The sequence below is a fragment of the Danio rerio genome, chromosome 2 (genome assembly GCF_049306965.1).
Source record: "Danio rerio strain Tuebingen ecotype United States chromosome 2, GRCz12tu, whole genome shotgun sequence".
NCBI lineage: Eukaryota > Metazoa > Chordata > Actinopteri > Cypriniformes > Danionidae > Danio > Danio rerio.
In genome coordinates this window covers 16,038,548-16,051,598 of record NC_133177.1, presented here as the reverse complement: position 1 = coordinate 16,051,598, position 13,051 = coordinate 16,038,548, and the positions used below count along the sequence as shown (strand labels likewise).

The 13,051-nt window shown below is 42.4% G+C and overlaps 1 protein-coding gene across 6 annotated transcripts in view; it reads left to right on the top strand.

The window, feature by feature from the left end:
- Nucleotides 1-13,051, top strand: part of pde4bb (phosphodiesterase 4B, cAMP-specific b) — a 163,707-nt gene that overhangs the window by 32,092 nt on the left and 118,564 nt on the right. For all 6 annotated transcript variants that reach the window (XR_012391102.1, XR_012391108.1, XM_009298244.5 and 3 more), the window contains one exon: nt 7,192-7,412. Coding sequence is in view for 2 of the 6 variants with exons in the window: in XM_009298244.5 (XP_009296519.1) it covers nt 7,192-7,412 (221 nt within the window). In the remaining 4 variants the exon portion in view is untranslated. The remainder of the gene's footprint in view (nt 1-7,191; nt 7,413-13,051) is intronic.

The following is a 13,051-nucleotide window of genomic DNA, read 5'->3' as shown; positions in this document are numbered from 1 at the left end:
TTGGGTTCCACATCTTGTTTTTTAAAAGTCACAGAACGAACTGACCAAACATGGACCCAGCAAGTGCGGCGGAGATACAGAATGCGCTGTCATGCAGTGTTGCCCGGATGGATCACCAGGAGCAACAAATGAAGGTGACCAGTCAGTCTATACAAGCACTGGTAAATCAGGTGTCCGAGCTGACAACACAAGTCCAGCGACTCAGCTCGGGTCTCAGCGCTGGATCCACCCTACCAGTTCCCTCCGTCGAACCACCAGTCACTCCGGTTGCTAATGAGATTCACCGAACCGCGACTGCCTCCACCACAGTCTTACGCAGGTGAACCTCAACTTTGCAGAGCGTTTATCGCCAAGTGTTCTCTGTACATTTCACTGCAACCATCGTCTTTTCAAGGTGGCGTTTTTAATCAACCTTTTGACTGGTAAGGCGGCATTATGGGGAACCACGGCGTGGGAGAGGAAACTTCCCTGCTGTCAAACATTCAAGTCCTTTACAGAGGAGCTCAAGACAGTTTTCGATCAGGCTGCTTCAGGGAGATCACACGGTGGCGGAGTATTCCATCGATTTCCGCACCCTGGCTGCTGAGTGTGGTTGGAACAGTGAAGCTCAGTGGGACATGTTCTTTCACGGACTCGCGGACCATATAAAAGATGAGATTTACGCTTTGGAGTTACATGAGGCCAGTTACATCGGTCTCATCAGCCTGGCCATAAGGGTGGACAACCATATGCAGCGCAGAGGTATGCACAGGGAGTTTCGCTCACAGACCTGTTTTCCGGAGGCTTCACCCCCCGATCCGGAACCCGAGCCCATGCAGGTGGGAAGGTTCCGCCTCTCATCGGAGGAGAGACGACGCCGTCGCACAGGGGGCTTGTGCATGTACTGTGGGGTTGCTGGTCATTATGCGGCTTTATGTCCGACCAAGAACAATAAATCATCCGCTGGTAAGAGTCATTTGGTGGGCGAGGTCATGACAGGGAAGGACTCACCCGATTCCACTTTCCTACCCATTAAATTGGAATTCAATTCGAACTTTCATCCCTGTCATGCGCTCATTCATTCAGGAGTTTTATTGACTCTGATTTAGCTAAGAAGTTAAAAATTCCCTGTTTTCCCCTTTCTTCACCCATAGCTTTTCACGCACTTAGCGGTCTACCTCTCCCAACTATCACACATATTACAGCTCCTATTAGACTCATCACTTCAGGAAACCATACTAAGACTATTACCTTCTTTCTCACTAACACTGTCAAAAATCCTGTTTTTCTGGGACACCCGTGGTTGGTGTTACACAAGCCTCATATTAATTGGGGTCACAACACTGGAGTGAGAGCTGTCATAAGTCTTGTTTATTGTCTGCATGTTCCACTGTGTCTTGTTCTGTGTTTCAGGAGGAGCAGGTGGATCTGTCAAACGTGCCTTGTGAGTACCACGACCTGAAGAGAGTGTTCAGTAAGTCCCAGGCTGCTTCTCTTCCTCCTCATCGTCCCTATGACTGTGCTATAGACTTACTGCCAGGTACGTCTCCGCCTAAAGGCAAGTTATATTCGCTGTCTGTTCCAGAGAGGGAGGCCATGGAGAAATATATTTCTGATTCTTTAGCAGCCAAAATCATCCGCCCGTCTTCTTCACCGGCGGGGGCGGGATTTTTTTTTGTGAAAAAGAAGGATGGTTCCCTTCGTCCGTGCATAGACTATCGAGGGCTAAACAGCTGCCGCTGATGTCTTCAGCCTTCGAGCGCCTGCAGGGGGCTCACAAAATTAGATCTTCGCAATGCTAATCATTTTGTTCGCATAAGACCCAGGGATGAGTGGAAAACAGCTTTTAACACCCCTAGAGGGCATTTTGAGTACTGCGTTCTGCCCTTCGGCCTTTCCAACGCTCCAGCTGTTTTCCAGGCACTCGTCAATGACGTGTTGAGAGACATGATAGATCAGTTTATTTATGTCTACCTGGATGACATTCTGATTTTTTCTCTCTCTCCAGGAACATATTCAACATGTCAGGCGAGTGTTGCAGAGGCTGCTAGAGAATGGGCTTTATGTCAAGGAGGAGAAATGCGTTTTTCATGCACAGTCGGTTCAGTTCTTGGGACTTATCGTGTCAGTCAAGGGGTTGCGCATGGATCCAGAGAATATTCAGGCTGTGGTAGATTGGCCAACCCCAGATTCCTGTAAGGCCCTGCAGAGGTTTCTGGGTTCTGCCTATTTTTACTGGCGTTTTATTCACAATTTCAGCCAGCTCGCCGCACCTTTGACTTCCTTGACCTCCTCCAAGACGACGTTCAGGTGGTCCAGCGCAGCAGAAGCTGCCTTTTCCAAACTAAAGGGCTGCTTCGTTTCAACTCCGATACTCATTGCCCCTCATCCTTCCCGGCAGTTTGTGGCGGAGGTCGATGCGTCGGAGGTTGGGGTCGGAGCCATCCTGTCCCAGCGCTCTGCCTCGGATGGCAAGGTCCATCCTTGCGCGTATTTTTGTCATCGATTATCTCCTGCTGAAAGAAATTACGACATTGATAATCGAGAGTTATTGGCCGTCAAGCTTGCTTTGGAGGAGTGGCATCACTGGTTAGAAGGCTCGGGGGTGCCTTTTATCGTCTGGACCGATCATAAAAATCTTAAATATATTAGATCCGCTAAAAGATTGAACTCCAGGCAGGCTCGGTGGGCATTATTTTTCGAACGGTTTAATTTTACCATCTCGTATAGACCAGGTTCCATGAACATCAAACCTGATGCGTTGTCACGTCTTTTTGATCCTTCGGATCGCAAGTCATCGCCTGATCCTGTGCTCCCCCAGAACATCATCGTAGCGAACATTTCCTGGGAGATTGAGTCCGTGCATCCCTGGATGGGGTAACGCCCCTGATCGGATGCCCACCGAGTTGTTTGTTCGTGCCAGAGGGATTACGGTCTGACGTTGTCCGGTGGGGTCATTCCTCCAAGGTAGCTTGTCACCCAGGGGTGAGTCTCACATTATTTGTTATCAAACAACGAGGTATGCTGTGTGGCCAGCTATGGCTCGTGATGTGCGCAATTTTGTTTTGGCTTGCTCTGTCTGTGCGGTTTCCAAGTCTTCCAATCGTCCACCTGCTGGACTCCTCCAACCACTATCAGTGCCTTCGAGACCCTGGTCACACATCTCGCTAGATTTTGTTACGGGTCTTCCATCCTCTAACGGTAACACGGTAGTTTTAACCGTGGGGGACAGGTTCTCGAGGGCTGCTCATTTTATCTCTCTGCCCAAATTACCATCAGCCAGAGAGACAGCGGTTGCAGTCATTGACCATGTTTTTCTCATTCATGGCCTCCCGAGGGATGTGGTCTCTGACAGGGGGCCACAGTTCGTCTCTAAATTCTGGAGAGAATTCTGTCGTTTATTGGGGGCCACTGTTAGTCTTTCTTCTGGTTTTCATTCCCAGAGTAACGGCCAGACTGAGAGAGCCAATCAAGATCTTCAGCGTACATTGCGATGTTTGGTCTCGTAGAATCCTTCCTCCTGGAGTCAACAACTTTCGTGGGTGGAGTACGCACATAATTCGTTACCAGTGTCTGCCAAGAGCCTTTCTCCGTTTCAGTGTAGTCTAGGTTACCAGCCACCAGTTTTTTCCAGTCTGGAATCCGAAGTTGCGGTTCCCTCCATTCACGCCTTTGTCCAGAGGTGCCGCCGCACTTGGAATAGGGGCAGACAGACCCTCCTCCAAGTGGGGACGCGCACCAAGGATAAAGCTGATCGCCACTGGTCTAAGCCTCCCGTTTACGTTGTCGGTCAAAAAGTGGGGCTTTCTACTAAGAACATTCCGCTCCGCACCGTCTGTAATAAGTTAGCTCCTAAATTTATCGGCCCTTTTATTGTCACTAGAATCATTAGTCATGTGGCAATCCACCTCAAATTACCTCCAGCGTACAGGAGAATTCATCCCGTGTTCCATGTATCCAAAGTAAAGCCCGTTTTTCATACGGCAATTAATCCGCACACACCAGTCCCCCCCCCCCCCACCATCTCGTAGATGGGGAGACAGCTTAATCGGTTAAGCGCATTCTGGGCTCTAGACGGACGGGATGAGGATTTCAGTACTTGGTGGACTGGGAAGGTTACAGTCCGGAGGAGAGAAGTTGGGTTCCGGCCGGGAACATACTGGACCACTCTCTTTTTGATGATTACAACACCAGGTAGGCTCGTCTGGGGACGCCAGGAGGCGTCCATAGGAGAGAGGGTAATGTCACGGTTGTGGATCCATCTGCTCCTTATTTAAAGTGTCTGCGTTGCGTGACAGTTCACTATCATAATACGTGTTTCTAATCTCATGATACGTGTTTTTTCTCTCTGTGTTTGTGTGGGTGTCGCGTGTCTGTCAGTGGGTGTTTGTTTTCATGTCATCAGCTGAGCGGTCACATGATCTTTGTTACCAGAACTGTTGCGTAGCACGCTCGGCTGATAATCAGCGCGCTACAGGTGTAGCGTATTTTATGTGCCTATAAATGTTCAGCGTTCCTGTCTCACTTTGTCAGTTCGTTGTTTGCTCATGGTCCTTTGTGTTTTTGTCAGGCTCCTCTCGTTGAGATCGCTTGTGGTGAGTGGTTTGGTTGATTTCCTTGTTGCTGTCTCTGATGATCCCTGCTCCTTCTACGATAAGTGTTTGATCTGCTCTGTTGATGAGTACATCGGAGACATTGCTGTTTCTTCTACGACGAATGTTTGATCTGCTCTGTTGATGAGTTATATGAACATTTATCAGTGCTGCCGAAACGGACCATCTCTTTAATTACTCCTATAGTTTCTATACTTCCAGCCACTCACCATTTTCCCTGTTTTGTTTAAGTTCAGCATTAAAGACTTTTACTTACATTTGGGTTCCACATCTTGTTTTTTAAACGTCACAATTTCTGTTTAATGGAGAGATTTTTTTTCAACACATTTCAAAACACAATAGTTTTAATGACTGATTTAGAGTCATTAAAGACAGTATCTTTGCCATGATGATATTTTATTAGATATTTTTTAGGTATTAGTATCCAGTTTAAAGGGCAATTTAAATGCTAGGGTAATTAGGTCAAATAGGCAAGTTAGGGTAATTAGGCAAATCATTGTATAGCAATGGTTTGCTTTGTAGACAATCAAAAATAAATATTGCTTAAAGGGGCTAATTACATTGCCTTAAATAGTTTATAAAAAATTTAAAACTGCTTTTTATGTAGCTGAAATAAAACAAATAAGAAATACATTGCTCTGTTAAATATCATTTGGTCATCATCTGGTAGTATATATATACACTAGCAGAGACAATTTTCTAGGGAAAATATGGCATTTAATGAAATAAATTAATATATCTATATGTATATATTAAATGCTCGGAGCGGCTAATACCAGCACATCCAAGATCAACCCAACTGCCTGGATGTACATTGAGGTCAAATGGTTCTGCCACCTGTCAACAAATCTCACCTAAAAAAAACCTCCCTGTAGCCCGTGTCAAATTAAATTAAATCACTTTTATTGTCACATCATCAGCAGCCCGTGTGGTATGATGAGTGAAACGCTGAGGTGCTGGCTCCAGACAGTGCAAATACAACGACATTGCAAAATACAGACAGTGCAAAATACAACATACAACAGCATACTCCCAAAAAAACAGGACAATGTAAACCTGTGCCGCTGCCCATCATTGAGGTGTCCATTGAGTGCATTTGTATGCCACACTTTGCTCAAGGCCATGAGCATATCCTGGTCATCATGAAGTATACCACCAAATATCCTGAGGCGATTCCCCTTTACCTGACCAATGTGATTGTCAATCTCTTCGGGGTGAGGGAGGTACCCCAAAGCTTAACAGGATTCATGCCATTCAAGCTCCTGTTCAGCCATCAACCTCTTGGCTTGCTGTATGTGAATGTCCCAGGTCAAGGAAAATCCTAAATCACCAGGTGGTTTTTTGCTCTCCAGGACTTCAACTTTCAAGTCCAACACTGTTCTGGAAAGGCCCATGACAATGTGGGTGATCTCTGATGTGGTCAGGCTTGGCAGGTTTGACAACTAACCCCTTCTCTTACCTCTTTCATCTCATCAGAGAACACCAGACCTCCACTTGTGGCATCAACGGATCATTACCACAACTACCAGCACCTGGAGCAACTATGATCACTAGCATCTGAGCACAATCTCCCGGAGCATAGTAAAGGGATAGCTTCACTCAGGATAAGCTGAACTTATTTCCACATTTAGAGTGACTAATTGTTCTCTCCTATTTTAATACAGATTTCATGGACTAAAGCTGTAGTCACACTGGACTTTTCTCACTATAGACTCATTCATACGCGCGTGAAAGCGTAGGACCGGAAACACATGGTCATGTGGCAAGTTTCGCAGTTCGCTGCTTTGGAAAGTTCAAGCTTGGTGAACTCTGACCTGCGAAATCACATCACATGATTGCGTGAAACCAATCGAGAATCAAAACATGACCTCTCTGGACAGAAATTTAAAATATGGACCAATCACTCGCTTTTTTGAATGTCTAATATTCTTGTATAATTTCGCCCCTTTTCACAGCGCTGTACTACATAATTTCACATGCACAAACTCTAGTTCAACCACAGCTTAAGGAAAATGATTAGACGAAGGAATGATTAGGAATATGATTAGACGGACAGCCTGCATTCACTCACTCCAGCACTTCCTCCTCATGTCCACTGCACTGCATTGCCCAGCACCGCATGAACACCCCACTTTACTGTTCAATAAATACTCTCTAGGCATGTTAAACTACAACATGCGTCTGAGTCAACACCTCCATAGCTATCTTTTCCATAGAAAATTCATTATCATCAATTGCCATTTTTTTCCCTAGAAGATTTTCTCTGATAGTTTAAATGGCATTGGTTGCTTTCTTGCTGATGGGTTGTATGCTATTTTATACCCTAAAAAATCAATCACATTAACATCTGGAACTATGTTTAGAAAATAGATACATTTTTATCCATACTGATTGATGGTGTGTAGCAGAATGCCCTCCACTATACACAACTGTGTGAAGAGTCCATCCTTTTCTACAATAAATTTTGCATACTTTTAACATATTTTTAGCATACCTTCAATTGTTTATTTATGTATTTATATCCTAATAGGTTTTTAATTGTGCAAGGCTTTGCAGTGGATAGTGTGCATTATTTTTTGTTTTATTTTTATTATGGTAGGACAGCAAGGACCTCTCAGGATGTACATCTTCAGGGGCTACTTTAGGTGTGGATCTCTGGCGATGTCCCAGACGGCACTCAGGAACCCTTGTGTTGCCACCGCTGTCATGGAGACAGGCTGAGAGGGCTCGCAGTCCTCAAGAAGATAACGTTTCCAGACCCACATCACTGGGCTTCATTACTCCACCACGTATAGATATCACACCGGTCCCTCCTGATAGGTGAGCTTAAGACATTGTAATGTGCTTCCAAGCAACCCTGATTTTGTCAAAAAACATCTGTAAATATTATGCACATAAACACAATGGCAAATCAGTGGTGTTTAATAACATGCTTAACAGTATTTTAATCTGACTATGGAATTTTTAAATTTCAATACCAATTGGTACCAAAATTCCTGTAAACACTACAATACATACATTTATTTATAAATTTTCCTTCAGCTTAATAATATATAGTTTTGTTTAAATAACATAGCAGTACTTAAAAAAAAACTAATAAAGCGCAAATATTTTTTAAAAAGCTATTATTTCTGCATTTCAGATATAGTTGAAATATTACACATTCATTTATAAAGAGATTTTATTAATTTTGTGTGTATTTTTTTACACAAAATTAATAAAATCTCTTTATAAATGAATGTGGAAATGTTAGCTCCACATAAAAGCAATAATAATGTTTTAGAAACTCAGTATTAAGGTATTAAGGTTTTTCCCTCTAAACTGAAAAAATGATCGTGAATGAAAGTGAAGAATGGGGGTGGGGGGTTATGACCTTAATAATGTCTCTGGGGGCCCCCTGAATGCATGGGCCCTTAGAATCGTCCTATATTTATTGTTGCGGGGGATTTTACTCACTCAAACTTTTACTCTGCCATACGAGGGTAAACAAAACTTTGTAACATGTATACACAAACAGGGCTGAAGCCTACTCTGTAACCCCCCCTTCCCTCACTTGGGTCAATCAGATCACCTTTCTTTGTTCCTCATCCCCAAGTACTCACCCCTCATCAACTGTGTGAAGCCATCAGTGAGGACCATCAAAGTGTGGCCAGCAGGGGTAGACTCCACACTCCAGGACAGGTTTCAACTCACAGACTGAAGTATGTTTGCTTCCTAGGCCAACTGTGGCTCTCAAACAGACATTGACAATTAGGCCGTGCTCACACTATGTACAGTTGCCCTGAACCGGGCCGAGGCATGATCGCACCCTCCCCTCTCCCCTGACGGCCCGTACTCACACTGTGTTTTTAGCATTCATACCCAAGCCTGTTTACATCATTATAGTGCGTCATTATAATGTGACGTACTCAAAATAAACAGTAAGAGATGCGCTAAGCACAATGGAGTCCATTGCTTTGTTAAGTTTGTGGGTGATTTTTTTTGAGTCGTTAGCTCCTCAGTGGTGCACAGCCCTTTCACAGCATAACGAAGAGCCGGTCTATCGTTTATGTGGCTCGGAAATTTTCACAAAATCGTGCTGCTCGTATCAGGAAGTTTGCGAGGTGGCAGCTGAAATGCAGCAAAGACTTTGCAGCTTTAATGAGCGACTACAGTTCCCGTACATCTATAAGGTGAGAAAAATGAAAAGTAATAAGAACAAAAGGAAGGTGTATCATTAAATGTCAAACACAGTATGTATTAATGATAACTGTAGTGTAGTATGGCTAATAATGGTGTAACACCTTAAACTATTAGGGATATGTTGTAGATAAAGTTCGATAACACTATTAAAAAGCTGTAAATATTGCATATTTTACAATCAAATGTCCAATACATAACGTCATTTGTTTGTTACTACTTCTGTTATATACAGGTTATTTAATTATTAATTTTTTATTTCATAAAAAACTGTAACACTTCGATCTACATTTTGATTAAATTGTTTAGCATTTACATTGTAACAATATGTTGTTGAAGTTTTTAGTGGAAATGCATAAGAAATCATGTTTTTAATCAGTGTTTATTTTTATTATTCACAACTAAATGTAAACAGTGATATAGCAGATATAACAGCTGTATTTTAGGTATTTAATATTAAGTACATAAGTATTATGTGTGCGTTGTCATAGTGCTTTGTTGTTTGTTTATTTCCACTTCAAAGAGCTTGTAACTTGATTGTGTATGCAAAAACTATACAATTATCAATTTTTTTTTTCCATTCTGCTGCAGGGTTATATGGATTCGTCAGATATCTGATGTGTGGTGGCAGCATGTTCTCACCAGCTGGACAGATTGTGAGTGGAAGGATAATTTCAGAATGGGAAGGGCTGCATTCTTACTGTTGTGCAACAGCCTGCAGCCACACATTAGCCCCTTTCACACATACAGACCTTTCCGGAAAATTGCCGGCAATTTTCCGGAAAGGTTGTATGTGGGAACAGGTCCTTTTTGAAAATACCGGTAAATTCGTTCTGGCTATTTTCCGGAAAGAGAAGTTGTAACATTACCGGCAATTTGCCGGAATGCTGCGCTGTGTGAATGCAGAAGGAAGATTACCGTAATAAGCGCGTGCACGTCTAGAACGTGCTGACGTGAGATGTCTGCTTTAGCCAATCACAACAGTCAGACGCATTTACGTCCGCGCGCTTTGTGAGAATAAAAACCTTTGAATATTTTTCCAGACACATTTAGCTGCTAGAATTTAGTCAGGTCACGTTTATATGTTCTTCTTTATGCCAACTGTGTAAATAATCATCGATGAGATGCTTATGATAAGCCGTTGTTTGTTTACCTTTAAGCTTTGCGTGTGCTTGTGAAACAGCCTGTGAGCGCCAGCACACGCACATATTATGAACATCTCGACATGCGAAAGTGATCCTGCGAAAGTTGTTCACAATATTGATCATCCACAGAGTTTGTAATTTAGTCAAATGTTTACAAATACAAGCGCAGCCGTTTAAAGCTCATTTGTAGTGAATGATGTCAGAATTTACCGGTATTTTGGAATGGATGTGTGAATGCTCTTCTCCGGAAAATTTCCGTAACGTCCTCGCCTGTGTGAACAGCGCTTTTTTCAATATACCGGTAAAGTCGTTCCGGAAATTTTCCAGATATTTACCGGTATCACTGTGTGAAAGGGGCTATTCAAAGATAAACCACTACATTCAGGAAACCAGTGCCTGTGGAACAACGTGTGGCAATCTGCATATGGAGATTGGCCACAAATGTTGAGTTCAGAACAATCTCCCATTTATTTGGGATTGGTCATTCAACTGCAGTGAGCATTACAAACTTTGTTGCCTCAGCAATTGTGAAAAATTTGCTTTCACTTTTCATCAGAACACCCTCTGAACAGAAATTTGAAAGCATAGTTCAGGGTTTCAGAGACAAGTGGGGGTTCCCACAATGTAGAGGAGCAATTGATGGCACTTATATTGGGATTTTAGCTCCACCTGTCAGCCCTGCAGACTAATATAACCGGAAAGGTTTCTATTCTGTTATTCTGCAAGGTGTGGTTGATCATAGAATTATGTTCTGGGAGATTATTGTGCGATGGCCAGGCAAGGTACATGATGCAAGGGTTTTAGCTAATTCGTCCTTGTTTGATAAGGGTCAGAGTAATGCCCTATTCCCTCCTAACTTATTAAGGTTTAGGGAAGTTGATGTGCCCATAATGCTTTTAGGGGTTGCTGCATATCCGTTGCTGCTATGGTTGATGAAACCATACCCAGAAAACCAACAGACAACCCCTGCACAGACTACCTTCAACAACCGCCTCAGCAAGGCACGGATGACTGTAAAAAGACCATTTGGCCTCCTGAAAGGTTCAATTCAATTCAATTCAGCTTTATTTGTATAGTGCTTTTACAATGTAGATTGTGTCAAAGCAGCTTCACATAAATGGTCATAGTAACTGGAACAGTGTGGTTCAGGTTTTAGTGTTTAAGTTCAGTTCAGTTCAGTTTTGCTCAGTTCAGTGTGATTTAATCATTACTGAGAGTTCAAACACTGAAGAGCAAATTCATCGATGCGTAGCTCTACCAATCCTGAACCATGCGAGGCAGTGGCGACAGCGGAGAGGGAAAAAAAACTTCACCTGATGGGAGTGAAGAAAAAAAACCTTGAGGGAACCAGACTCAGTTGGGCACGACCATTTTAATTTCTCCGCTGACCAAAAGTCTTGTGCAGAGCTTCATTCGCCATGGTTTAGGCTGGAAGATGGCCTCAGCGAAGACTCGTCTGTCCTTGGAGCGTCGCTGGAATCAGACTCATGTTCTCCACTCCCCACGACCATCAGCGCGGCAGCAACTCAGGATATGGCCTGGTCCCGGATATGGAATCCTTGGGATCAGGTAGGTGGAGATGCTTGATAAAGAGGTGTGATTGTCACATAAACAACATAAACACTATTATCAGTGCCTGTTACGCGCTTCACAATTTTTGTCACTTGTATGGTGAGGATTGTGATGAGATTGCTACTGATGACGAAAATGTGAATTCTTGTCATTCAGCCACCAAGTCAAATCCCACTAGAGATGCACTCTGCTCATATTTCTCAAATAGAAAAACAGATTTTGTGGAACAATGGTTTTGATTGTATACTTTGTGTAATGTTGCAAAGTTATTTACCGTTAGTATTGGTCTACTATTTTTGTGATTGTTGTCAATAAAGTCATATTGCTTATTTTCAGAACTGCTCAAATTATTTAATAACACACAAAACATTAGATAATAACCAACAATTTTATTTATAATATAAGAAGCACTTTCTGCAGTACGTTACAGTAGATGACCGTGTGCAGTCGTGGAACATAAAAAGAACAGCAAAAAGAAAGTAATGAGGTACAACAATAAAGTGCAGTTTTTGGTGATATACATTGTGGTCAAATAACTATAAAAAAATGTTTATTAAAAAAATAAATAAATAAATAAATTAGCACAGTCTTGTCTGTGCTGTCAGTGTTTAAAGTTTGCCTGTTTGTCCTGTGCTTATTTACATTGCTAAGTCTTAATTTGTGTTGGCTATGTGCTCCTCTTGTCTTTCCTCCTTGCTTTCAGTTACCCCACCCTCTTATTTAGACCCTCTTATCAATTATCCTGATTGTTTTCACCTGTCTCTCGTGTGCTTTGTTCTATATAATGTGCTGTGTGTTCTCATTTCTTTGCTGGTTCATTCCATGTGAACTTGTCTTGTATCCTTGCATCTGTACTAAGCTTTTGGTCTTGCCTGTTCTAGTTTGCTTGTCTATTTATGGTTTGTTTCTAGTATTTACCTAATTTTATGTTCCAATCTTTTTTACTTTTACCCTTAGAGCCATTGTTCCATTTTTCTGTCAATCCCAGTCTTCTTAGTAATTGATTATTAGTTGTTGTTTGATTTGTTTAATTATTCCCTTTAAGATTCTAAAAGTCTTTATTTCAGTTTTGTTTTATTAGATTGCTCAAGTCTTTCTTTTCTAGTATTTAGATTTGATTTTATTTCAGTTTTAGTATATATCAGCGCTGTCAAAATTAACGCGTTAACGCATGCGATTAGTTTGAAATAATTCACGCGTTAAAAAAAATTAACGCTTTTTTTTTTCTTTTTTTTTTTCCTGTTGTGGCCAGGGGTAGTTTCCCGCTGGGTTGACGTACTTTTTGAGCTGGGCTGATCATCTTCTTATAATCTGATCGACCCATAAAACACTTGGCAGACTGTCATGTTTTTCTGCCTAAGCGATTGACAATCCTTTGAGCTGTCACGGTCTGAAAGTAAGATGTTTTTTTTCAGGACAGAGCGGCCGTATGACATAATCTGCAGCCCATTGGTTCTTTTCTTTATTGACATTGGGCTGACCCAATCACAAACTTCCATGTTGGGCTCTGTGTAACGTAGGTGTGTATTTGTCAGAATAGTCAATAGTCACGCCTTGCGCTCG